The sequence below is a fragment of the Suncus etruscus genome, chromosome 12 (assembly GCF_024139225.1).
Source record: "Suncus etruscus isolate mSunEtr1 chromosome 12, mSunEtr1.pri.cur, whole genome shotgun sequence".
NCBI lineage: Eukaryota > Metazoa > Chordata > Mammalia > Eulipotyphla > Soricidae > Suncus > Suncus etruscus.
Genome location: NC_064859.1, coordinates 77656335 through 77683663, shown reverse-complemented (window position 1 = coordinate 77683663; position 27329 = coordinate 77656335). Strand labels below are relative to the sequence as shown.

At 43.6% G+C, this 27329-nt stretch overlaps 1 protein-coding gene across 1 annotated transcript; it reads right to left on the bottom strand.

Moving 5' to 3' along the window:
- Positions 1-27329, bottom strand: TRIB2 (tribbles pseudokinase 2). Its single transcript, XM_049784535.1, has 4 exons — positions 27306-27329; positions 25275-26015; positions 20098-20390; positions 1-2423 (listed from the first exon to the last, which is right to left on the bottom strand). The coding sequence occupies exons 2-4, from the start codon at positions 25545-25547 to the stop codon at positions 1955-1957; spliced, it is 1035 nt and encodes a 344-aa protein (XP_049640492.1). The 5' UTR covers positions 25548-26015; positions 27306-27329; the 3' UTR covers positions 1-1954.

The following is a 27329-nucleotide window of genomic DNA, read 5'->3' as shown; positions in this document are numbered from 1 at the left end:
TTTTTAGTTAAATACGCACAATTTTATTGATTGAAGAGATTAGGACAAAAACATTAAACCAAATACAGGACAAAGCACCAGAGGCCATAGATTCCCGCCATGCATGTCATCGATCTTTCTTCCTATGGGGTACTGAAAAAATAGGGGAGCGGGATGAAAAAAAGGTCCTTCTTGATACAGTGCCATCTTCTGGATGTCAAAAACCTCTCTTCTCCGTATCTTCCATTATCAAAATAGAATCAAGGGTAAATCCATGGCCGCCTTGTCTCATGACTATGAACGTGGAGACCGCCCTCCTAGGAACATGAGGTGCGGGGTCCTGCTGGGCAGGCATAAAGCATCCAAGATCTGCACATACATGCCACATACTCTAATGAAGCACAGATTCAAGTAACATTTACACACTAGAGTCCACGTGTTACCTACCCAAAAACATGACCATTTCACAAAACGTATACAGGCAGTAAAATTCAAACAACTGAGGTACTGGAAACACAAATATTTATGCCAAAAGAGTTCTGCATCATACAGCAATAGAAAGGCAGTAATTAAAAAAAAAAAACATTTGCCACTCGAAATCAAATAAAGCTACCTAGAAAAGCCAAATAAAAGGTTATTTCAGGGACAGAAATACTCAAACAAGAAAAAAATAGATATAAATGTTAACTACAGCATGTAACATGTTATCCCAAGTCAACCCGTAATTGAAGTACTGGCTTAATACATCACAATGTGACATTTTCCTTAATAAATAGAAGAGTTTTTGAAATACAAAGGTGCGTATTGGGACAGAGAGCTGCTTTATTTATATCATCCTAGCTTTCAGCTTATTATCCTTCTTGCTTATTTCTACTGAGGGTGTTTGTCTGAACCAGTGGGCCTTCCAAGCCACAAGGATCATTCTTCGTATAGAAAATAAAATAGCTGCCCTGTATTTCATACATGTGGGACAACCTGCTTTGCTTCACCAGTTTCCAATCAAAGACAGAATGCTTCCTTGAAATCAGAGTGTTGCAAAAGCTTTAGCCTCCCAAGCCTTCCTGCTTCTTAGCAAAACAGGAATGCCTGTAATGCAGCCCGCATCATTCAAGAGAAAAAAAAACACGAAGGAACTGAATTTATCTTTCCCCGGCCCCCCTCCCCGTTTCTTTAAACTATGATAGCAGTAATGCATCTGGAAGTTTGACTTCTAATAGCTTCCTGCCAGAAACCAATTGACACAAAACAGAATAGCTTGTTAAAGGACAGATATGTTTTCCCTTCAGGGAGCAAAGCATTAACATGCTATTTCCTGACCAGGATAGTAAATAGTTTATTTAGAAGAAATGAGTTGAAGTGATTAAGAGACACAAAAATGGATTTTTTTTTTTATATTCTTTGTTTAGCACCCAGGTTTTGTGTCAGTCTGTGTGCACCGAATTGTTTGAAGTGAACCTCTTTGACTATCAGATAGGTGGTTGGCTTGTTTCAAAGAAAAACAAAAACAAAAAAAGAACAAAGAAAGAAAATCCTTGGCCAATTGTACCTTCCCTGAATCGTGACAAGAAGTTAAATGCTAACAGTGCGATGCCAAGATGTGTATTTGAGGCAGAGTTTTGATTCTGTCAGGATCTGAGACTAGTTTTGAACCAAATAAAAAGTGGGGTAGGTGGAAGTCGCCCAATTGTCAGGGATGATCTTTGGGGCCTATATCAAGGATGAGAAACTTCGGGAGTGCGTTTCTCCTCCACCCTGCTCACCAGTCCACAAAGGTCAAACCCCATTCCACCTCTCTTGCCCCCATGCTACATGTTTACGTCAGCTCCTTGAAGGTTTTTCTTCATTGAACAAAGAAACGTGTGAGTGTAAGTGTCTTTCTACCCAGCTAGGCGATTTGTGTTTCCTGGAAGAATGCCTTGTCCCTGCCTTCTCTCGCTCCTGGTACCTGTTAAGTCTCTGTGTGGGGGGCATGAGCTCAGTTAAAGAATGGGTCCAAGTTCTCTTCCATATTGACATCCGGCACCAGCTGATCAGATACTTCCTTAGCACCATAGCCTGAATTTGACACACTAAAATCTGTAGAAAACCAAGGATGGTCCAGAATTTCCTGTGAGGTCAGCCTCTCGGAGGGCTCCCGCCGCAGGATGCTGCGGATGAGGCATTTGGCCTTGGGTGACAGAGTCTCTGGAATGTTGAACTGGCCACGTCGGATCTTGCTGAAGAGGGAACTGGGCTCAATGTCATGGAAAGGGTACCGCCCTACCAACATGGTATACAGCATCACTCCTAGGCTCCACACGTCGGCTGCTTTGCCCGAGTAGCTGCCACTGGTGTTCAAGATCTCTGGACTCACATAAGCTGGGCAGCCATGCTTGTCAGAAAGGGAATCGTCATCTCCCCGCAGGATATATGCATCTTCAAGGCTTTCCAGCTTGACCCGAGTCCTGCAAGACAGGAAGGAAAACATGAGCTTCCAAGGGCACTGATAGCCATCACTCTCCTCATTCTCCCAAGCACTTGCAATATTTCCAGAAAATCTTCATGCATGCATGCATTCATTCATTCACTCACTCAGTTACCAATGAGTGAGCACCTTCTAGGTGCCAAAAACTCTTCCACAATCACAGGAGTGCAGAGAATGGACATGAACTTTTTTTAGAACTCAAACCTTCAACAAGTAAACAAGCTCTAATCCTGTCATTAGAGTATATATTAGTGATGAGAGAACAGAGCAAGTAATGCTCTCAGACCTATATCTGAGTTCTTAATTTGAGGATCTACAGACCTGGAACCCCTACTGAGAACCTCACAGAATTGTGTTGGCCTGTTTTCACTCCCTATTAGAAGAATATGAATCAGTTCCCACAGATCCTTTGCATTCCTAATTGTATCCTGGACTCACAGCTGTCTTTTAATTTTAGTAAAAGAGAAGAAAAAAAATTTAGAGGAAATTTATCATCCCACTTTACAAATAACTCAAAGTGCCTAAGTTGTCAACAGTCTTTCTGCAGGAAAATAGTGATTTGAACTCCATCATCCTACGTTATCCCTCTTGTTGCTTCTTCCACTATGTCCAAACATCTCTCTTGAGGACACAGGCATGTTCAGGTGAGAGCCATTGCCTCCTCTTCCCAAGAACATAATCCTCAAAGAAAGTCCATCTCTTTCTGGAATTTTGCATTCAAGTTTTCTCCTATCTATACCATCACACAGTCAGGCCCTCAGGCCCTATCTAACTTGGATTACTTGTTTCCTATTCCTGTATCACTACATCTCTTATTATTTTAAGAGTATGTCTCTGTGTGTGTGTATGTGTGCGCACGTGCGCGCACGCTTGTCCCCAGTATTTTCTCCCTTATCAGAAGACTAATATTCTTTTTTTCGAACATCATTGTGTTCCTAACCTCTTGCCATTGTAGAGTCACTTGTGCTGGCTGATAGGAATATAGGACTTCTTGGTATACTGTAGACAAAAGAGAAAGAGAAACCCCAAATTTAATAAATTCCAGGGTCCAGCATCTCTACAGGAGGGTGTGAAAAATATTACTGAATTTAAAAGAGGTTCAAGAAATACTTCTGGAAATGAGTAGAATTCTTATAATGACATCTAATTTCTAGTAGACGAAGTTAAGAACATGCGGTAAAGGCAGAATGGGAGCTGTCCATCCATCACCAAATGTCTAGCTCAGCTTTCTCTCCTAAGTCAGCAGGGAATTCCTGTTTCCCTGACCAGCTGGGCTTCCTTTTGCCAAACTCTCCACCCTTTCCTGCCCTATCTTATCTCCTTCTTCCTCCTTCGTCTCAGGCAACCTTAAGTTTAGTCATCAATGTTTGCTGTTCGGTTCTTTAATTTTGTTTGTTTCTCAATTTCATATCTAATATTGTATAGATGAGGATCAATGGCCTCTTATTATTTCTTTTCTTTCCCTTCTCATATATTTTGTTTGCATAATTCCCTGGGGCTTTTCTTTTGTTGTAAATGGTGACTTTTTTTTAAATCTTTTTCTAGATGAATATGATTCCTTTTCTTAAATGTGTTCACATCTCTGTACAGTCTTTTTTTAATGGAGAACACTTTTTTCCTCTGAGCATGGCTTACAGCCTAACAAGCAAGAACAGGGATTGGTTATAGAGAATATGAAGTAAAAGGACACAGTTTGCATGATGGTAAGAATGTAAATTAGTGCAAACATTTTGGAAAACACTAATGGAATTCCTCAAAAAGCTAAAGACAGAGTTACCCTATGATCCAGCAATCCCACTTTAGAGTATATAGTAGAAGAACATAAATAAAATTAACATAGAATGTTATATCCACCCTATGCTTATTACAACATTATTCATATAAGTGTCCTAACATCCTTTCAGCAGAAAGTTAACAACTATTAATTTTTATTCCTTTAATAAGCTGAAGTTCTCTTTTATTCTCCTGGCAGAACCCTTTCAGTAGTTCCCAGGACTCAATAACTCATTGATTTAATTCATCATACCGAAGAAGGCTTGCCATGAAGGTGATGGAACAGCTGTAGGGGTTTGATTTAGGGGTTATGACCTCATGGCACCCACAAACATTGCATCATTCACATTGAGTCTTTCATTGAAAAGGGGCGCATCAAAGCCTATTTCCCTGTTATCCCAATGGGCAAATGAGTGCCAGAAAGTCCACAGTAAACTCTTAGGCCTCAGTTTGAACTTGTGACATTAGTCTATCCACTGGTCCCTCTTTTCCTCATCCAACTGCAATTTTAGTCTTTCTGAGTGATCATTACAGCTTTATAGAGGCACAGGAGGGAGAGAGGTTCAAATTAACCCAAGGAGAGGGGCTGGGAACTCTCCAAACCAGTGGGTCTGTCAAAGATCTTTTCTTTGGTTGGAAGAGAGCAAGGAATAAATACTTCCCTGTACTCATTACTACAAAGGAATAAGAAATGTTTGTGGTTACTGAAAAAGATGTGGGTTGGAAGCTAGGAGTGACTTCCAGGTCAGATTATCTCTTACCTGCTGTATAGCTGTGAATGAGTCACTCAGCCTTAAAGAGGAGAGTTTGGACAAGAGAGTTTATTTTAATATTTTCATTGTTGTGGCAAAATATATGACATAAAATTGGGCATCATAATCCTCTTTGGGGCCACACCCAGTGGGGCACAGGGGCTGGTTACTTCTGGCTCTGGACTCAGAAATTGCTCCTGGCAGGCTCAGGGACCATATGTGATGCCAGGGATTGAACCCGGGTTGGCTGCTTGAAAGGCAAATGCCCTACCCGCTGTGCTATGGCTCTGGCCCAACCATTCTTAAGTATGTTGAGTGGAGAGTTGTAGTTATCTGGATTCTGTTATCTCTAGTCAGATATCGTTTTCATTTGCTCACCCATTTTAAGATATATTTACAGTCTACATGTGCTTCTCCATTCCCTGTAACTAAAGCTCTATAAAAATAGGCAGGACCTAGAAGTAATCTGGAATTGAGCTGATTAAACACAAAGCTTTCTTTCCCCTTTAGTTTCATCTAATTGGAGGTGGCAGGCAGAGCTGATCCACAGCAACTTCACAGATGGCCTCGAGATTTCAGGAGTCAATGAAACCCACGGGGCAGAGGGCAGGGAACTGCAAACCACAGACACAAGCGGATGCTGTCAGTGACTTCCTCCCCACCCCTTCCCGTTCCCACAGCAGCTCCTACCCCAAAAGCTAGAGGCCTCGCCTTTGAGTTCAATGTTTTGGCAGCACTGTAGCTTCAGGAGTAATTAAAGCAATGGAAATAATAATAACAATGAAGAGCCTTTCCATTTGCGAGAAAAATTGCCCATTGGAATGTGCTGTAGACAAGTCGGGATTCAATATGGGGCAGGGTTCTCTCCCAGGATGTTTCTGCTCATTCAAGTGTCTTCTGCCAAGGCTCCCTGCTTGGTCCTCTGCCTCTCAAACACATCTTCAGTCACACACATCCTGTCCCTACTGCAGCCTCTTTACTGTGCCTCCAACATAGGGACTAACCAATCCTGGGACCTCGACGTTTGTTCCAACCACACACTTGCTGTGTTCCTCCTGAAGCTTTCTCCAATCTCTACTAACATGAAATCTGTTCTTCCCTGAAGCTTTTTCCAATTTCTGCTTCAAAGAGCTCTCTTCTAGAGGTCCTTCTCACCGAAATCCTACAAAGCAGCCTACACATCCCAGCAGTCTTGCTGCCCATGTTTCTAGGGACCACCAGGCATTCTGTGTCACAAAGAGTGCCTTCACAATGCCTGTGTCATTCTGGTGGGCCTTTTCAGGATTATGACATCATTCCACAGCTCCAGAGACTCCATGGTACCCAAGAGCCAGACTGAGCCAGCACATTCAGATCTGCAGTGACCCAACATCAGAGTCAAGCTCAGCTTCCAAGGCACAGACCCTTGGATTCCAGTGAAGGTTCTTGGGACATAGCTTTGTAAATGACTATGTTTTGGGCACTTGTTCCACAAGGATAGGGAGATGGGACGCAATGATTTTAATCACTACTAGCTGGGCCCTTGCAGACTCTAGGCTACTTCACAAGTATGTGGGCAAAGTCACATTTAACACCATTTTCCACTGCCATCCTCCTAACCTCTCCTTGACCCCCATTATTTCCCTGGGCCTTCTTACCTCCAATCAGCAATGATTCCACATTTTTCACAATCCCTCTTCTGGAATCTTCCAGGTTATTAGAAAAATGATCTTAAAAGTGATTGAGGAACCCATACTTAATTGGCCTGCTATGCCATTTACAGAAAAAAAAATCACTCTGAGGCCTCTTGGGGAGTTCTACTTCCAGCATATCAACAGAAAGCATGTTCCCTCAACTGTACCTGAATGCCTATCATGCCCCCATACTCTAGCAGCCCTTGGGGAGTTATTGCCCACTCTGGAAAAGACTCATCTGTCTTGCCAATTAAACTTTCTCACAGCAATTCCAGTCTCTTCTACCTCAAGACAGGACCCTGTAACAATGGATACACTGTGAGTATGAGGAAGCACTCCAATTCTTGTTCAAGTCCATTTGAACTGACCTGCCTCCCACCACCATGTCCGCTTTCCTTCCAGAGATATCTGCTTGTCACAATTGGCTCCATTAGTGTTTAATTAGGTCACCACAAACCAGGCCAGTCCAGGGTGCTGAAGTCAGAGGGTGACAAATGCCCAACTAGATGCTGAAACTCAACTCCCAAACATCACCTATGGCTATGTGCTGGGTCTTCACTTGTATCTTAGGCCTCAAATTGATAAAATTAACTTCAAAAGCAGGACTAGTTTGTGGATGCAGAGCACGAAGCTCACAGGACAAGTCGTCTCAGCCGGCTAACAGCTGAGCCAGCTCTCTCCAGGCTGTGAGCAGTTAAGGGTGTAACTGAGCGCCTCAGGAAGGAAATCAAACCAGGGCATCTCAGTCATTGGGATATAGGTTAAGGGCCCAGGGTCAGACAAAGCCAGCATTTGGGAAAGAACTTGCTCCTTTGCAGAATCCCATGAATCCCACGGCAGAGGAAGGGGTTAGGAAGGGAAACCAGAAAATGATGAGGAAATGTTGCAGCCATTCTCAGAACATCCGGGACTTGTTTACAGGGCAGCCAGCAGAGGTCAAGGCAAGCAGCCTGGATTCTGTCTTTAAACAAGGATTTCAGGGTACACACTGTATTGGAACCCCAGAGACGTCATAGTCAGTGTTTCAGATCTTGTCCCCTTGGGCTTGCTCTGTGGCTGTGAATGGTCCCTGAGCTCAGCTTCCTCCTCTAGGAAAGGGGGTTACCACTCTCCTCTCCTAAGAGTGCATATGTAGACTGCCTCAGAACAGCAGATGGGGGGGATGTCTATTTCCATGGAGGGAATATGAAGGAGCAGTCTTTCACCTTTCAATAGCCCCTGAAAAATTTGGAATTTATGAATTATCTTGGCCCAGGAACTAATTTTCACAAAAAATCAACAGAATCATCAGAAGTCCAAAAGGTTTCAGATGCTCCACTCCCACATTCTTTGGGTGCTTAGGGAGGATGATGGGGAAAGGAAAGTATATAGATATCAACAACCGTTTTTCTAGGTTCTGTGAAGATTCAACAAAACTCAAGAAAATTATTAAAGAGGCTAGCATGGGGGAAATCTGCCCCAAATAGTATCAGCTAATTATTAATTTTCTTTTATAAGGATCATCAGACCTCACCCTGAACCCCAGAACCCTGCAGAGAACTAAGGACATGAACAAAGAAAACGTGTAAGCCTTGAACAGATCCAAGGAGCAGTGAACTCTGTGACCATGTTTTTTCCTGGGTCTTTGCACTTAAAAAACTTTGAAGTTGGAATATTCTTCCTCCAAATAAAAGATAAGCTCATTCCCACCACTTTTGTCAGTCCTGACTACAAGATCCATGGATTGTGGTGACAGTAACTTGCAATGGTCCCTAAACAACACAGTTTTCTGAAAGGGACAAGAGATATTTTTGTGACCAAAAGACAATCAACGACAGTGGTTATCTACAGCAGCTTCTCAGAAAAAGAAACCTCAAGTCCCACGTAGGAACGATTTGGCCAAGAAGTGCATTACTGTGTGTAGTTTGCAACAACCTGTCCCTGGCAGAGGCAGACAGCAGCCTGCTTTGCTGACGACCTCTGAATGAACACGGCTGACACAGGGTGCAGCCAGCCCAATCCAGTGCCAGTCCTCATGTCACTGGATTCTGGGCCAAGAGAGGAAGCCAGAAGCAACAGGACACACTTTCCTTTCTACCTCCCTCTGGGCAGCAGCAAGAATTGGCCTGGGAAGCCCAGAGCCCTGCCCACTCTCAATGGGTGTCTGCCTGGCTCTCTGAAAGTCTCTGGATCAAAAAAAGAAGCACACAACCAGAGGTTCTCACTGCTGTAGTTCTCCTCCAGTACAATGAAAATAAAGGACTATACAAACGGTTCTGGTGCTATTAGTCTAGCTCCAAAATTCCTACTTCTAAATTTCCTGAAATTCTTATGTTCTAGGACAATGACAACACTTCATATGTGACATCTTTATGTAATAGTCATTCAAACAATTGCAAACTGAACTTCTATTCAGTGCTGAGGTTTCTATAGTCTACATCTTTATTCTTACCACAAACTAAAAGACACATATTATGATGTGCACATACTTCTATGTGTGTGTGTGGGGGGGGGAGGTTGTGAGGACAGTTGACCCAGACAATGTTTAGGTGATCTGGAAACCACTCTAGACCATATTCAGCCAACCTAGTTCTGCTTGGGTTCAGCATTAGAGCGCTGCTTCAGTCCAGTGGCTCTGCACAGATACACAAGGTGATATTTTGTGGGGCCATGTGGCACTGCAGATTGAACTTGGGTCCCTGTAGAAGCAAGACATGTACACCTCCACCAAGCTGTTCCATCCCACCACAAGGGAGCCAAGCGACAAAGAATGATGTATCAGAGGTCATATATAGGGTAACTAAAAACATTTGCTTAACCTCAAGTCTGGAGGATTCTAATGTTAGTGACCCCCCTCCAAAATCTATTTATGTGATTCCAGCACCACAAATGTACTGAGTCTCACTGAGACACTTTTCAAGAGAGACTGGACTCATGGGGACAGTATGGCCAGATTTACCCAACACTAGATGAGACACAAAACCGTCAGCTCAGGTTGTAACTATGATCACTCATGATGAAGGGAGGACTCTCTTACTGGATAAAGGGCAGTCAGCCAGGATTCAAAATCAGGATCACAACCTCCAAACTTAATAGTTTTACTCAAAATATCAAAAAAAGCCTTCACAAGCAAATCCAGCATTGGATTTGAACCTTTAAACACAGCCCTAAACTCTCAGCAGGAAGAGATCAGGACAGGGTGGGCCAGGGTTGGGCCTGGTTGGGAGTTCTGCCAGACAGAGACAGAGTGGGCTTGGCTGGGATGGGAAGTCCGGTGGCCGGAGGTCAATGGAATCTGAGAAGTTACTGAAGGCCATTCTGTGGGGTGGGCCCAAGCAAAGGTCAAGTGAGGAAGGTCAACAGCAGCCAGGTTTGGCTTCTTCAGCTCTTGCTGTGGTGTAAGCCAGGGGGTCTCCAGTGGGGTTCTTGAAGGGGTTCTGAGAAAACACTGTCCTTATATCAAGGCCTGATACTGCCAACCTGGCCATCACTAAACTGCCAGAAAAGCGTCAGTCCTTTCACTCTGCTTCCTGTGTGCTTGGGTTCTTTCCAGTCACCTCTGAGAAGCCTTGAATCATGGGGTTATGGAGAATGAAAACAATCCGATTCCTAACTCAAGAGGCTTACAAAAGAGCAGAGAGCAGAGCAAGTCAGCCAGCAAGAGAAACTGTTGAGTGCAGGCTGTGAGAGGTTGCAAGGAAGGTCTCAGAGGAGTGGCTGTTGAGTTCCACATGTCACATTACCTCATAATACCTGCCTGGGAGGCGTGTCTCTGCCATGATGTGATAAGAGAGATCAGATCAAAAGGAACCAACATGCTGGGAAGAAAAGTGGGACCTGCACGGGCTGCTCAGCCACATGGAAAGGTGCAGGTAGTCATGTCAGCCACAGACTGATAGGCACCACTAATTCCTCCAAGGCCACTGGGAGATGGGGAAGCCATTCCCCCTCAGAAGGCTTCCTACTACAGGAAAAGCCACAAAGTGCAGCCGGTGCCGTCTCCATAGGAACAGACAGGGAAACCCGAGCAAGGCGAGGCAGCCTGACTCCTCATTGAGAATGTCCTCCCCTGCTTTCAGATCTGCTTCCGGAAGGATCCCCCAGCCCCACACCAATCAATCTAGTCTCTCAAAAAAGCTTCCACAGGCAACTTAGCTCTCCATGATGGACAACAGTTCCCGGAGGGTCCATCCAGTTTGCTTCTGCCAGAGAAACTCAAGCACACCCAGAGCACTGTTCCTGCCTCCTTGCTTAGGCTGATTCAGGGTCCAGAACATTCCATTCTGATCTATGATGGGTGTGAGCAGGGTGCAGTCTGTCTCTCTAATCCATCTCCCCCCCCCCACAGGGGTGCTGTGGGCAATCTGTCCACACCCTGGGCCAGCTGGGATGGTCCACTGGTGGAGTGTTCTAAGTGGGGCTCCCCAGAGAGTTTTTAAACACACCAAAAAACACAAGCAGTGACCTGAAACGAGGCTCTGCCCTTGGCTGTGTTGCCAACTCATCACAGTTAAGTACTTTCCCACCAGGAGAGTCCTTTATTTCTAAAGATAAAGGCATGAGGGAGAAATCCCCTCAGATTCTGCCATCCTAATCCCACTGCCTCAGGCCCAGTTAGTTTTAGAAGCTCTAACCTTCCCCTCTAACTTCAGCACCACAAAGCTAACCCCATCCCTGTGCTGCCTAGAAAAACCATTTAATGGCTGGTCCTGAATATCAGGTTAAGTTTGAAGTCAAGGACCTGGATTTAAAAGCCAGAAGCTCCATGTTCTATTCCAGTCTTCTGTCTTGCCAACCGAACTGTCAAGTCTTTCCTATACACAGCTGCTTTGGGTCTCTTCCCTTTACTCACACTGTCTAGACCACCCCTGTGACGCCCACACCCCTCTGCGCCTCTACATCACTCAGTCAGCCACCCACCCTCCCGCAGGGCCCCCTTTCTAATGCACTTTGTGGGTGCCCTATCTAACAGCTGGACGGATTCCCTCCTGTGCCTAGAGAGCTCTCTAATGCACACTTCCTTTGCAACATGGTCTTCACAATAACTATTGCATTATGTCTTCCATTAGTCAGGGGCTCTCTGGTATTGATTCTTACATCTCTCATACCTTGCACAATGATGATTACATAATAGGTACTTAATAAATGCTTTCATGATTGTGCAACTCCCATATCCAAGATCCCCCCCGCCCATCCCATCCTCACTTCAACATGCTGAGTACATTTCAGAACTTATAGAAACACGAGATCTTTTAAACGACCATATCTAGAGTGCAAAGAAATTTCAAATAAGTTGTACTTGATTGCATGGTTTGGAACAACTCCCAAGAGTGCTGTAGAAAGGACACTTAAAATGAGTTTTCATTCACTGCTTTCTCTCATCAATATGTCTAGGTTTTTTTTTTTCTTCTGATCATGTTTATGCCTCATGGGCACACAGAACTATTCAAACATCCATTTGGTCAGTTGTCACACATTTACTAAGGATGTATAATGTTAAATCACATGCCAGGCCTGGGGGATAGAAAGATAAATGAAAGTTACCATTTTTAAGAAAACATAAAACCCACTCGATAAGCTGGAACAACAGAACAGAAGGAAACTGGTCATGGGTGGATCAACTGTAGTCCAGTCTACAAAACCACAGCTACTCAGAGAATATTGAGCAGAAGGAGACTCCAGTTAGTTGGTCAAATCTTGTGGTATAGACCTAATGCCTAATTGCTCCCACATTTCTTTTCTAAAAATGGAGCAGAAAGGATGCTATTTTACCTGGCCTCTGCTTTCAGGAGTCAAAGTAAAGCTTTGACTCAGATTTCAGGTATCCTGGATACAAACTCCAAATCTATTGCTCATTTGCTATGAAGTCCAGGCCTGTTTTTTCATTGGCAATATGGTAGTTACAACATAGTCTTCTTGGGTTTAAACTGAATCATTTGATAGTTATATACAATATCGCATGATTATATAAATAAGCATCAAGGGGACCAACCAGAAAATAGTAGAGCCAGAAGTAGCCCCATGCTCCTCTGGCTGTGGGCCTCATCCCTCCAAAATAAATTCATATGGTTATTAAGATCAAATGAACTCACATGAGTTAGAATTGGGTGCCAGGGATCACCTGGCAATGGGTAAATTCTAGACTGTTTCATTAAATCTAAGTTTCATGAAGGCAGATTTGAGTCATTTGACATTGTGGTAGCTTCAGCATCCACACTTATTATGCAATTTGTATTCAATAAATATGTTAAACAAATAAGCAAATCCAGAGTCAGAGATATAGTCTAGTGGATAATACATTTGTCGTGTAAGCAGTTGACTTGGGTACAATGCTCAGTACCGTACATGGTTCCCTGAATACCAGAGTGTGCCCCAAAATTAAACAAAGCAAAACAAATAAGCAAACCCCTGGCTTGTTTAGATATGAGTCACAGAATCATCAAATGACCAAGCAGAGTTAAGACAATGGAACTTTTATTTTTTAATTTATTTAAATTTATACTGTACATTAGATAAAATAGTTACAAAAACATTTGATGTGCAAAATTACTGTATTTCTACAATTCCTTACAGGGAACTACACACTAAGCTAGATACTTTAAGGTCATTATCTCCATCCCATGCCAAAGAAGTTACACCAAGGTCAAACCACAAAGTAAAGAAATCAAAAATCTTTCTGCACTGCCTTCTGTTGGGTTCATGAGGTCATTTGTTAAGAAGAAGTAAACAGTTCAGTTAGAAACACTTCTGAAGAATATCTATTAGTCTTTTTCTAAGCATAGACCCCCCCCAAAGAAGCTCCCACCTCTCATGATTCTGCATTAATAAAATTATATTCCACCATGCACACCGACAAATATCTAAAAATAGCTGTTGCTTGTTACATGAAGTCAAAAGGGAATGTTAAGTAGATTTCTCACTTGGTGTGGTACTTTGAAAGTAGGGCTCACTGTTAAAGGGTTGACTGGTTTGTGAAGGTAAGGTAAGGTAGAACATTCACTTTCCATCCATTAAAGGCCTGGGCTTGAACCCAAACCCAAAATAAACCAAAAAGGTGTCTTATCTAGATATTCATACACTTTGGTCTCTCAGGGTTCCTATTCTTGCCAAGGACAAAGATGTCAATGAGCTGTACTTAGCCCTGCCTCTTCCCCTCATTCTGTCCTTAGAATCGATCTGAACTACTCCTACTCCATAAAGCAGACATTCATTCATTTCCAGCCTAGCAGTGACCAGGACATTATCGACCCCAAGAAACTTCCAGCCCTGCAGGAGAAGGGGATCACCTTGACCTGCTCAGGCAGTTAAGAGGGGAGACATGCTGTTTCTGAGATAAGTGTGGGGACTGTGGGAGGAAGATTATTTATTCTCCTGGGGTGAAACACTGAGGGGAGCCCTCCCTAAAAGTGTTCTAGCTAAAAAAGAAAATCCCAGGCATTCAGGCTCCTCAAAGGAAAAGGTGCTCTGCTAAAGAAGGATGAGATAGAAGAAACGAACTAAGTTACCATTCATGAGGAGGCGGCAATGCTTATCCTTTGGACTCAGATACTGAAGCTTAACAGGGCCAGGGCAGCCTGAGGAGCTGAGGAAGATCACCATAGATACTCACCTCTGAGAAGAGCACACTGGAAATCAGTTGGTGGTTAGAAGGAAAAAGAAACTCCCCACTGTGCCACCTGTCACACACATACATGCAGGGCAGGCCAGGTCTTTGTCCCCGCAGATGGTGTTTATCTGAAATCCCCAGAGCCCTTGGGTTCCTACAAAGGGTCCCAGTTTCCCTCCTGCAGAAGCAAGCACCAAAGCCGCTTCCACAAAGCAGAGGAAATGAAACCTGTGACGTCAACCGATAAAGATCTGTCGAAGCAAAGAAGAAACATGTACAGGGGCATGTCTCGCCATTCACACGGGGAATTTCTGTGCCATAAAATGTCAACACTGAACTGCAATTGGGTGCAGGCCCTGGGGGAGGGGAGAGGAGGGAGATGGGGAAAGGAGGGAGATGGCAAGCACCCTGGCTGCACAGAAAAGAAATACAAGAAATACCAAATGAGGACTGCTATCTGCAACGAAGACCCTGTCCACAATGTTTCCATCTCCTGGACTGTAGTACAAGTCCGCACTACCTTAACGGATGCCTAAGCTAACCTCTTGCTAGTAACTGTTTATATGCCAAGCATCTGGTTCTCTAGAGTGAATTCACTTCACTCCAGAAAAAACAAAAACAAACAAAACAACAACAACAACAAAAACCCTTCCTATTGCAGATGAGCCAATCCTAACAGAACAGGTTAGGTCATCTGTGAAGGAGAAGTTTACTTAGAAGTCAAGGTCAGAAACAGGAATCCAGACAGACTGAATCCATATAGGAGTAACTCACTGGCCTTCTCTCAAGCATAGAGCTTCCCTCAGAGTCTTAGATGCCAACTGAAGGCTCCAGGAATGCTCAGGCAGAGAACAGAGCTCAGGCAGGGGAATGACAGTGTAGGGACTGGGGATTGGAGGATATGGGTGCACCCTTCTGGGATTAAGGCACTAACTACCCTCACTAAGATTCAAGACTCCAATTTCTGGGAACCCATTCTATTCACACAGACCATTTCCAGACTTTCATTTGGTGCCCATGCAATAGTTTTCTTTACTTACTCCTAGCTCTGTGCTCAGGGAACATTCTTAGCTAGACTTGGAGGATAATAAGAAGTGCTGAGGATGAAACCCAACTCAATTGCAGGCAAGGCAAAACCCTTACCCGCTGCATTACTGCTCCAAAACTACAGATTTAACTCAAGGAACCCTAAACAATGGGTGTGTGCTCAGGGCAAGCTTTAAATCAAAATGAGGATCATCCTCAAACTATTTAAGTCCTGTGGGGCCTAAGGACTCTCCTTTTAATCACTGCAAACCAAAGGGCTGGGGCTTAGGGCTGAAGAAACATCCCTAGAAGGGAGAAATGGTGGCCAAAAGGTGGAAGACAATGGCTGTTCCAGGAAAACACCTTACTGACCTCCTGCCTAGTTGGCTGCAGATTTCACACCATATGAAGATGATATGTGCTCTTTTAGCACTATGGAAATCCTGATTAGAATTAAACCAGAGAGAAATGTGCAGTATTGTAGACCCTTCCAATCGTCACAGCAATGGCTGACAAAGAGATGTACCACAGTCTTCTGAGCATGGAAACTGCTACCCCATAATAGGATGGTTGGAACAAAAACTGTAAGACCAGAGCTCCTACAATTAACCAATGTTTTCCCCATCTCTTATCTCTAGTTCACAGAATCATCTTAACAACCCTTCAGGACCACTCTACAAGAATGCTATTATTATTTCTGCATTAAATAACAGCAGCTTCCAAATAGTAAATGATTCATCCCAGACCAGCTGACAAGCAAATGGGAGAGGTAGAATTTGAATCTAGAACCAAATCCAAACAAATCCAGACAGAAGAATCTGACATTCAAAATCATTTCACACAACTGCAGAGAGGGTCCAGACACAGAGCTAGGCCCAATCAACTATGTACCATGCCACAAAGCTCTCCTTGGGAAACTGGACTAATGATACTGACAATCCCATTGGGGTTATATTATATTATATCATGAGCAGCCAGAGATCCAGAAGGGGGTGGGGGTGGGGGAATATATGCATGAGGAGACAGCTTATGGTCTTATTCTATTACAGGAGACACAGATCACCTCAATGCTTTTGTCATCAGTCACTTTCAAGATCATCAAAGAACAAGAAACATATCCTTGAGGGAAAGACTGAAAGGCAAAACAGGTGTCTAAGATTTGGAACCTCTCTAAAGCAAGACTCACACCCCAAAGTCTGGGCTTAGAGCTCTTTCCCCCTGGGCAATGCAGGAAACTGGGTCCATCCTCCACAGCTCCACTCCCCACAAACCTTTCAAAGTCAACCTATTGTTTCCTCCCAAAGTGAGAACTACCTCAAGAGGAAGTTTTAGACTTGCAGAAATTATCTATTGATTAGGTGCTATTTTTAGGAGCAAAGTGAGGGCTGCCAGCTGGGGGAAGAGCCCAGTGTAATTCTGGCATCCAGACTTGATACTCCTATGAGGGCTCCAAGCAGGCGACCCTACAGGTCAAAAAAGCAGCAACTGCACAGCCATTAAAACCTTTTTGAGTTTTGATTTTGAAGGTCAGGGGTTAAATCCAAAATAAACACTAGGACCTGGGAGGTGGCTAAAAGAGCTGGAGCAGCATACTTTGCAAATGGAAGCATACTTTGCTTGATGATCCCCAAGACTGTGTGGTAACCCCAGCACCACTAGGAGTAATCCCTGAGCTCTGAGCCTGGAGTAGCCACCGCCACCCACCCAGCACCGCTAAGGATCACCAAGGATCCAAGGATCGTTGCTAGCAATAATAAATAAACTAATAAGGAGAGGAAAAGGTTACAAGGCTTTTTTCTCTTTTCACGAAGAGTTGAGTGTAGGGCAGGGGGGAAACTATCTGCAAAGGAGAAGAACATCTATAAATAATGTCTTTGAAAACGGAAGGTCTTTTTTAAAGCTTCAGAAATATTGGTCATGTTTCTGAATGGAACTAAGACTTTCCTTCTTCAGTGCTGTGGGACAGAGAAAGTGCTCTGACAGGATTTCCTGACAGTAACTTTATCCCTCTGTGGCCTGGTCACCTTCTCCATCAGATTGGGCAGTGACCTTCCTTTCAGTCCCTGGAAGGGCTGGGATCCACTGGCTCAAGTACTCTAATTCTTTCCTCTCAGTCAGAAACTGTTTTTCAGCAGAGGAAAAATGTTCTTTAATTTAAAAAAGGATTGAGCTCTGAAATTCTGGCTTCAGTCAAGTATTCTCCCGTTTCCCATTCACATAGGATACTTCTTTCTACTTCTTTTGAGAAAAGGTTATGCCCTTGTGCAAAAAGTCAAGCACAACTCCAAACTGCCTGAAAGAATCAGAGTCTTCATATTGGAAACTTCTTATTCTTGATATTTCTTCCCCAGGGCCCAAGCCATCATGGATTTAGGCTTCTGCTACAATGTGCTCTTTGGAATTTTTACAAATCATCTCCTAAAGGACAAGGCAGGCCTCAGGGGGGAGGCCCAGCCTTAGCCAGGGTGAGGTCTGACTCAGCCTCTTTGTTTCTAGCTGGCTGTGGGTTCTAGGGCATCCTCACCTTCTGAGATCTGCTTCCTGGCAGCAAACTCAAAGGACTGAAGCCTGTTGTGCCCTGAAGAACCTTGGCAGCCCTGTCCTGCTCCCACATTCTGCACCCTGGGGACAAATTCACCCCACACTGATTCACTTCACAAACATGATCCACCAGAAGTGTTTCTTCTGCTGAACCTGCCACCCCTGCTGATGCCTGAAATTCCTAAAGAGAAACCATCAAAGATAATGCTTATAACCATTCAAATCCCCTGACAGGCATTCACTGGCCTCACTCCCTCAGGCAAGCAAATGAATTTCTTGAGCTTAAAACAGAATATGCCCTGCTCTTTCCAGCCAGAGACCTTGAGAATTTACCATGCAGCTCTTTGGAGCTCTCCTTGATAAAATGCACATAATAATTCTCCAATTAGGAGAGAGAATTCAGAAAGTCAAACAATATCCCCACAGAGGTCACCGACTATTATCTATTATTTTTGTTTAACAGCTATTAGAACGCTCAGAAAGCTGGAACACAGAGGGCAAGAAGGTCTCTTTGTTAATATTCTGTTTGATGTTGAAATATATACTTATCTTCCAAATGATACTATTCAATGAAGTGAAGAAGTAAAAGTCTCAGAAAGGTATCACTGTCAATATAAGAAACTCAGGGCAATAAAAGATGTGAAAATTGAGGCTAGGGGATGAAGAAGTAAGGTGGCAGGGAGAGGTGGAGGGATGAATTATCTGAAGTCACAAATGAATTAGAAGCAAATCAAGATAAGAACCTGGAACTCGAGGCTCCAAGGACACAGATCTAAAAAAGAAAAAAGGGTAGCAATGCCCAGTTTGTTTTTAGAAAAGTAACATCCTCTCTTTCTTCAGTATGTTAAGAAAAAGACAAGTCATTCATTAGGAAAGACCAGTTTATTAACTGCCACCAATACATATGATGCTCCTTCATAGGTAAAATATAAAAGGGGCTCTGGAAACCCAAATGATGTCGCACACTGTGTACTCAGCTGGTATATAAATGCATGGAATTATATCATTGGTTTAAATGACAGTGAGTCCCTTTACCTGTACTAATCCCAAAATGTTTCCCAGGTATTTATTTCCCCATTAGTTCAAAGCAGAAAGATGAACAAACCAGAGTGTAAGCCACTAAATCATTTTCATGTGGAAGTCACCAGTCTTTTCTAAGCAATAAATTAAAAATAGCACATGATAAAGGTAAACTAGCCGCAAAGCACAAAAGCCTGCTAGCAAGAACTGTCCTTGTTGGCCCATGAAAGGTAATCCGGAAACATTTGCTAAATGAGGAATGAATGAATTGGACCAACTCCTTTTAATCGCGTGGTCCTAAATAGATCTGACAACAGACCCTCCATTTCATTAGCTACATTCCTGGGAGACATGGATATGACCAAAGCAACCCTAAGAAGCCTATGATATCATGAATGTATCAGACCTAGAACAATTCTTGGAGTATAGACAGCAATGAATATAAATCAGTTCCTGCACACTCCTTTTTAAAAATGCATAGTCCCTATAAAATAAAACCATGCGTTAAGTTTTCAGTCAGCTGGAGAAGCAAGCAAAGGCTCAATGAATTCTCTTAGTTAGAATTTAATGAGTTAATGGAAGAACCATAAATAGGACCCAGATGCCTAGTATCCTGTCCAGCTGTCTATGATATAACCAAGGTACTGGCAGTCTTTTCACCTCAAACACTGGTCCTTCTGACATTGCTTGCCAGATACTCACTTTCCAAGTTTTGGTTCCAAAAACCTATCTCTCCTAAAAAAATGTTCTTGCATCTCCAAGTTCTAGTTAGAACCAACTTCCTTACCCCTAATTCTCATCCTATCTGTTGAATACCTTCATTTTACAGGTTTTCCTTTTAGGTCAGCTAATTAGCTAATTCATTTTGATATTCATATTGTTAAGACCTATGATTGAGGCAGTTAGAAAAATCTACTGAATGAATGAATGAGTATTACAAATGACTGATTGATGCTGCACTCAATATTCTGAAAGTAGAATTTTGATACCTTTGGTCTTTATTACATTGACAACTTCAGTGTCCCTGACACCAAAATAAAGACAATTACCAGGTCCCTAAACATTCTGACATCTGTCTTTAGGGCATTTGATAGCACTGTTAGAGTAACTGGCAATTTGTTTCCCAAGGACACTTAAAACACCACAAATAATCACCTTCCTTTGTTCTGTATGCAAACCTGGACAATAGGCAACAAAAATTGTTCAATCCCATCTTTCAAGCAGGCAGCTCTGAGCAGCCTTTGGTAGTAGTAGTACATGAATCTGGCCAGGAACAAGACTTACCTTTCTTCATCCTTAAAGATGAATTTCCGTAGCTTGAGGTCCCGCAGCACCAGCCCCCCATCGTGGCAGTGGGCCACAGCTGAGGCGATCTGGTAGAACAGTCTGGCTGCCTCCTCCTCCCTCAGCTTCTTGCAGGTGCGGACAAAGGAATGCATGTCTCCATAGCTGCGCTCAAAGAACACATAGGCTTTGGTCTCCCCCAGGATAATTTCGGTGATTTGGTTGATGTTGCTATGGGCAGACAGGCAAAAGCACGGGGCCAGGGACTCCTGGTAGCAGCTGATATCAAACACCTAGGAGCAGGATTAACAAGACCAAAATCAGAAGTGTCTTCCATACAGTCAAATCACATAAACTGGACATCTGCCATGAGGTTGTGATTCTGAAATGGCAGAAAAAAAGGCTATCCTCAACCATCCTGGACCTTCAACCCCATACCAGCTGTGTGGCAATGAGTAAATCACTTGGTCTCTCTGAGCTTAGAAATCTTCATATGCAAAATGGACAAATAATACTTGACTTTCAATGTTGAAGGAATTGAATTTAATCAAAAAAGAAGCTAAAAGCTTTGCAACACATAGCACAGGATACAAAAAGTATTACTTTTTCCTCTTTTCTAATCCCCATTTAGAGAACTAAAGCAAAATTGAATAGTGGACCACTGCAAGTTATCTTATTTGCCTTTAAAAATATACACTGACACTTTAAAACTTTAAAACACCATAAATGATGTCATGAATATGTTGTTCTACAGCAATACGTATATAAAAGATATAGGAACTACATAGTTAGACTGCCTAATGATGATCTAATTCAGCATCTTTATTTTACAAATGTGGAACTAGAGGCTCAGAGAACAAGCCACATCAAGCCCCCAGTGGCAAAGCAAGGAAGAGGACAGGATCCTTAATAGGGAAGGGAAGCAGACGCTTCTTTCTCTGCTCCCTCCACAGAGATCTAATTCAATGAATCCGTTATGCAACAATTTTCTATGAATCAAAATTAGCCTGTGAAATGCCACCTCACTGTGGGGTTCTTTAAAAAGAAGATCCACCCTCAAACTCCCCTCCACCCCCCCCCTTTTTTTTTTTTTGCTGCAGCAGACCTCACAGAAATGAACACTAAAGAGAATGTTTGAAGTTAGAAGAAAAAAGCTTTCATTCATTTCAAGGCCTCCATTACACTGGGAATACCAACCCCAGCGTTTGGAATGTGGCTTTACTCTATCTGCTGGGCATCTGGGTAAGGTTCCTGTCTGTGTGAGTCGGGGGTAAGAGTAGAAGTGCTTATCTGGAAGCCTCAAAGGTCAGGAATACACAATTGTATTCTCCCATCTCTTTTTCTCAATAGATAGAATATATTCTCCTTAAGCAGCATTTTGCAATGTGGTTAGTTTGGGCTTAAAAAGCACCAAAACCGAGACTCTAATCCTACCTGGCTACCAATTCTTTGGATGAGGTCACTGATAATAGGGCTGTGTTGGACAAAGCCCAGGCCTCCCCCTTTCCTCTAAACCAAGGACATGAATTTTGAACACTGGTAGCCTTTTGGGTCCCCACATGAGCATCTGATAAAAGACAAAAAAAAAAATCTCAACAACAAACAAAAAAAGGACCTCATTCCTATCAGTTAACAAGGCCAGCCCATTTGCAAATGCATGCACAATGCTGGTTTCATTTTAATGGGGGCTCACAGGTCACCTGAAATCTATTCCGAGACACAGGCTATCATTTAAAAATCACGAGTGAATCTTAGGGATTCAAAGGGTAAAAAAAAATCTGTGAGTCCAACAGGGCTAGTAAGAAGCTCTTCCCTCTTCCGGAGGGCTGGTACTAACCCTGGGCAAGGATGCAAAGTAACATTGTGAATGAACCATAATGAGGCATCTCAAGCAAACAGCACAGCTGCTGCCGCCCTAACCTAGAATTTAAGAATGAAAACTTCAACATCTCCAGAGACCACAAATCACACCCTGAAACTGTCAAATGATGACCTGTGAGTGGTGACCTCAGAGATCCATTCAATTAGGGATCTGAAATGCTTGAGTCAACTTTCACACCCAGACTGTAGAGAGCAAAAACCCAGGAAAGCCTCAAAAATTTCTGAGAGTAATAAATACTTTGCTGAGGCTAACGTAGTAAACACACTGTGTTGTATAATAATGAGGATATGTTGGGAAGCCGCAGGCTGCAGGCTCTGTCGCCAGTGCTTATGGAGTTGTGATTATATTGTACTTCCTGCTCCAAGTTGCCTTTAGAAAATAAAGAAAAGGTTCATTTCTGCCCCATCCCTCTAGTTGATTACCTTGCAGCACTGCTAAAAAAACCAAAATGTACACAGGATTAAATGAAAAAGAAATAAATACAAAGAAGTATCCTATGTGATGGCAGCTTCAAAATGTAGGCCATCCTCTTTATAGAAAAGACCGAATTCCAAGATGGTGGACAGAGTATGAAAAATAATGTAAGTACTTAGGTTTTCCCAAATGAGTAGGAGTCAAAGTTTTATTAGTAGCTATAACAGGCATTTATGGCTTTGGCTTGGTATTTAAACCATCACATTCAAGTGCAAAATCAAGTTCATAAGCCTGGTTGCCAACTTCTTTAAAATGTTCAATTTGGAGTTATATAGCATGAGAGTTTAGCTAAGGCAATAAGATTAGGCCTATCATTAATAACTAGCATGTGCAAAAATAAAAAGATGCATCTCTTCTGCAAAGGTAGCAATGATGCCAAAATGAGCTTTAGCTACCAGCACCTCCTTGAAATACATAAAGGAAAGCCCCTCTCCAGTCCCCAAAACTCCCTTCATTTGATGAGCTCAAGTAGGCACAGGAGACAATAAACAGGCTTAATTGTTATGGACAAATGACCTTCCAATCCCTCTCTCTTCCAATAAAGTCCAATAAAAATCTCTATACATCCTCTATAATAAATGGTACCTTTATATTTCATATGTTTTTGCAAAGACACCCCCCCTCAGGTCTACACTGGGCTAGAGACAAACTCCATACACTAAAACATCAAAAGGAACTTTGACTTAATGTGTAGATTTTACTAAGCAGTGTAGTTAAAAAAAAAAGAAGCCACTGTCTATATCTGTGAGTAGTTCACAGAATCAGCCTTATAAAACCACTTGGAGTTTCCTAGGATCTATTCAACTATGCTTGCATAAGTCATCCACATCACCTCTGGTGAAAAGGCAGGAAAACAGAAGCTGCTGTGTCTTAAAGGGATGACCTCTGTCAAACAGAACAATGATACTGCACTTAAATCCATTTGCAGCCACACAGTAATTGGTGAAGGGTTGATTCAATCTTTGCAATAACTAAACCAGCAGATTAAGTAGAGTTTCAGGGCAGAGAGCAAGTCTCCGAATGACACAGTAAGGTCAGCCCTAAATGAAATATGTCTTGAAGTATCTGAGGGGAGAAAGAAAGAGCAGGGGTTCGAGTCACCTCTGATTTTTAAACAAAGAAATAGCAGCCAGATGCTCCTGCAGAATTTGGCAGCCGAGTCCCTCTACTTTAAAAGCATCTCCAGGCTTTGAAAAATATTAAAATACCATCCTGAAGTTGAGCAAAAGGAGTGAAAACACACACGGCTGGATGATTGTGCATATTTCATAGGAGAGTGGCAGCTCAGTGGAACTCATTCATTTCAAAGGATGACTACCCTATTGTGCAATATTGTAGGTCTTCTGAGAATTCAGTCCAGCTCTGAATAGCTTACTGAATTTTGGTTAACAGGGTACAGTTGCTCTGGGTCTCAGTCACTTGGAGAAGATGCAAATACCAAAAGCTCAGTACATGCAGAGAGTAATATTTAAAGAGCCAGGAGATCTGAGCTGAGCAAGAGCAAAATTGAACTGTAGACCTCCCCCCAAAACGCAGTTTTTTTTTGTCATGAAATGCTTGCTCTGCTCTCCTTTGAAAGACAGCAAGTCCACAAAGCAGTCTGTGGTTAATAGAAAAAGTGTGAGGCATTATGTGCAACACAGCTGTGCAGAGTGCCCATTTCAAAGACAGCGGGGGTTCCCCCACTCCAGCCCCCCCACCCCCAGGAATAGGGAGCAAATCTAAATTTGCGTGACAATGGATTTTTTGATATCTATAACCCATTCCTGGGTAGCCTAATCTTCTATTGTGTTCTTTCTCTTCTTTTCTTTTTACAAGTCATTCCCCCTGCTCATCCCTTCTCTGGAAACCAGGGGTGCACAAAGACACAAAACACACACACACACACACACACACACACACACACGTCACTATTCAGGGTCACATACAAAAAGGAAACTGAAGTGCCCATCTGTGTTTTAACCCTAATGAATCTCTGGGACTCCAAACACCGGCTCTTAACCTTGCAGGGATGGGGGTGAAGGAGAGTAAAGAGGGGTTTAGCAGGAAGAGGACGGCGAGGGGAAGTGGGGAGATAGATAAGAAGAAAGGGAGACAAGAAAGACCCCCTAGGATTCACTAATTCCTATTCCCTAAAGATGCCTGGCGCCTTGGATTTCCACCCTTCCTCCCCCCCCCCCCCAGTCCTGCTTTTTCGGGGCTGCAGGCAAGAGAGAAAAAAAAAAAAAGCTCTTTGTAAACTGCTCCCCCCAACAAGCAGGGCTCCGCCAAAGGGGGCACCTTTGTGTGTCTTTTGCAAAAGGGCACCCTCGGAACAAAGGTTCAACACCTGCACGCTGCTAAGAACAATGGCTGCGAAAAGAACCAAGTCATCAGTGCCTTCCAAATTAGTGGGGGGATTCCCTACTCCAAGTGGGGGAGCGGATGAGGGGGGCCAGACCCAAAGAGAAATCCCCCTCCTCCCCGGGGGCAGTTAGACCCAAAGAGAAAAATCCACCCCCTGGGGCAGTGGGACCCTACCTAGAGCAGAGGGTACTCTAAGAGTCTTCGGAAACATCAGGTTGCGTGGCCCCCCACCCTTCCCGCCTGGACTCCCCCAAACTCAGCCCGCCCGCCCCATTGTCTGATCGTCTGCAACGGTCTAAAAACTTCTCAACTAGTCTTGAACCTAGAAATAAATCCTTTAAAGAGGCCTCAGATCATCATTCCAGGACTATTTCTCCCACTCCCCAGACTGCCCCCAAAACTGGGGGTGACCTCTACAGCCCCCCCCCCTAAAACAGAATCAGGGAAAAAAATTTTTTTTAATTTTTCTTTTTACCTTGCACACCAGCTCCTCTCCACTGTGCAGATGCACGGCCCGAAAAACGTGGTCTCCTTCCAGAGGTTCCAACAACAAGTATTTCCCGATGCAAGAAACGCAATGCGACAAGTTGGGAGTCTCGGGTGGGCTCGGGGAACCGAGGTTCGGGCTGAAACTCGGGCTGGGTTCGGAAGAAGATCTTAGAGACGATAACTCTTCGAAATCTTGGGTTTTGTTCCGCGATCGCCCATATCTTGCTATTGTGATCGGGGTGGATCTGTGTATGTTCATGAGTGTGGGGAGGGTGGGAAGGGATCGCACGGGACCGACACAACAAACAAATAAACAACAAATAAACAAAACAAAATAAAATCAAAATAAAATAACCCCCACTGGAGAGGAGTCGCGGGTGGGCGAGAGCGAGTTGCAAAGGCGCCTCGGTGCCACGGATCTTCGAAAATAAAAGGGGGGAACGAGAGGGGAGGGGACGTGGAGGAAAATTAAAAAAAAAAAGAGTTAGAAACCCCAAAAATAGGCTATGCTGCCACCGCTGGGCACCTCTTGCTTGGAGTCCGGCTCCTGATTTGGGGGGTATTCAGTCGACAAGTCCTTTTGTTACCCCCAAAAGCAGCCGCCCGGGCGATTGGCAGGAATCTGCAGCACTTTTTTTTTTTGTTTGTTTTCTCTCTTGTCTCTTTCTTTCCTCTCTCTTTCTTTCTTTCGGTCCAACGTGGATGGAGGAGACGCGTCGCCGGCTTGCTAAATAAAAGATGGGAAGCTTGCAAACGCCGGGTCTCCCACAAATCAAGCGATCCCCCCAACCCAATACAGTTTTCCAAAATTGCACACACACACACACACACACACACACACACACACACACACACACACACACGCACGCACACACCCGGCTGGTGACAAAAATAAAATAAAATAAAATAAAGCCCTTCGGATGGAGTTGGGTGCAAATCTTTGGCGGGGCGCAGCTAAAGAAAGGTCTTCCAAAGCGTTTAGAAAAAAAAAAAAAAAAGAAGCCAACAATCACCAGCACCACCACAACAAATAAAAAAGGAGTAAAGGAAAAATCAGCACAAGGGTTTACCGGCTCGCGCCGCCACCAAGGCAGACAGAATCCGCACGGCACCCCCTTTCTTTTTTTTTTTTTTCTTTTTGGTGGGGGGCGTGGAAGAAGAGGGGGGGGCTCTGCTTGGAGCGGGTAATTACCTACGTTTTAACGGTAGATGGCGACTGAGGCTTTTTTTTTAAGATGGCAAAGAGGACTCTCTCCCAAAAAAAATAAATAAACAAAACAAAACAAAAAAGAAAAGAAAATGCAAGAGAGCATTTAACTTGGAGCGGGCAGAGCTGCCAACAAAAGATTGCAAAAGCTGGGCACGGTGGGGGGAGTTGGCAAAGTAGCGTGGGAGTACCCAGGTAACCGGGGACAAAGCCTTAGGACTTTAGCCTGCCAGGCAAGCAAGCATGCAAGCAAGCAAGCAAGCAAGCATGCAAAGCCAGGGTCAGCCAAGACTCCTTGCTGTCTGTCGCCTCTCCCTGCAACTCCAGATCGTCCTCCCCAAGAACTGCCAGGAGTACAATGCAAGGACAAGGACAGATCAATGATGTCCGATTTCCTTTTTTTTTTTGCACGACTTTCCGGGGATATATTTTTTTTGGGGGGGTGGTGGTGGTGGTGGTTATGAAGATAGGGGTGATCTTCCAAGCTTTTCAGGGCGCTTTTTCCCCACCTGCAGCTTGCTTTCTTCGTTCCCCTTTGCTGGATCTTCCTCGGGTGAGTGAAATAATTTGCAATCACTCCCGTTGGCTTTCTTTTTTTCTCTCCCCAAATAGCTTGGCAAGGAGGAAATGGATGTTTTTCCTTCCTTTTTTATTATTATTAATTATAATTATTTTTTATAGAGAGAGGAAAGTGTCTTTCCGATGGAAGCAGGATAACTGAAGGTGCCCGAGGCCAATCCCCCCGAGCTCAGCAAACCCGCATCTCTCTCTCTCTCTCTCCAGGCGAGGCGATATTATTAGTTTACTTACGTGGCCGGGGGGGAATCTCGGAGA

Coding starts and splice junctions, on each gene's coding strand:
- TRIB2 (XM_049784535.1), bottom strand. CDS start 25,547: ATGAACATACACAGATCCACCCCGATCACAATAGCAAGATATGGGCGA. Junction 20,391..25,274: donor GAGAGGAGCTGGTGTGCAAG/GTAAAAAGAAAA, acceptor TCCTGCTCCTAG/GTGTTTGATATCAGCTGCTA. Junction 2,424..20,097: donor ATCTTTAAGGATGAAGAAAG/GTAAGTCTTGTT, acceptor CCTGTCTTGCAG/GACTCGGGTCAAGCTGGAAA.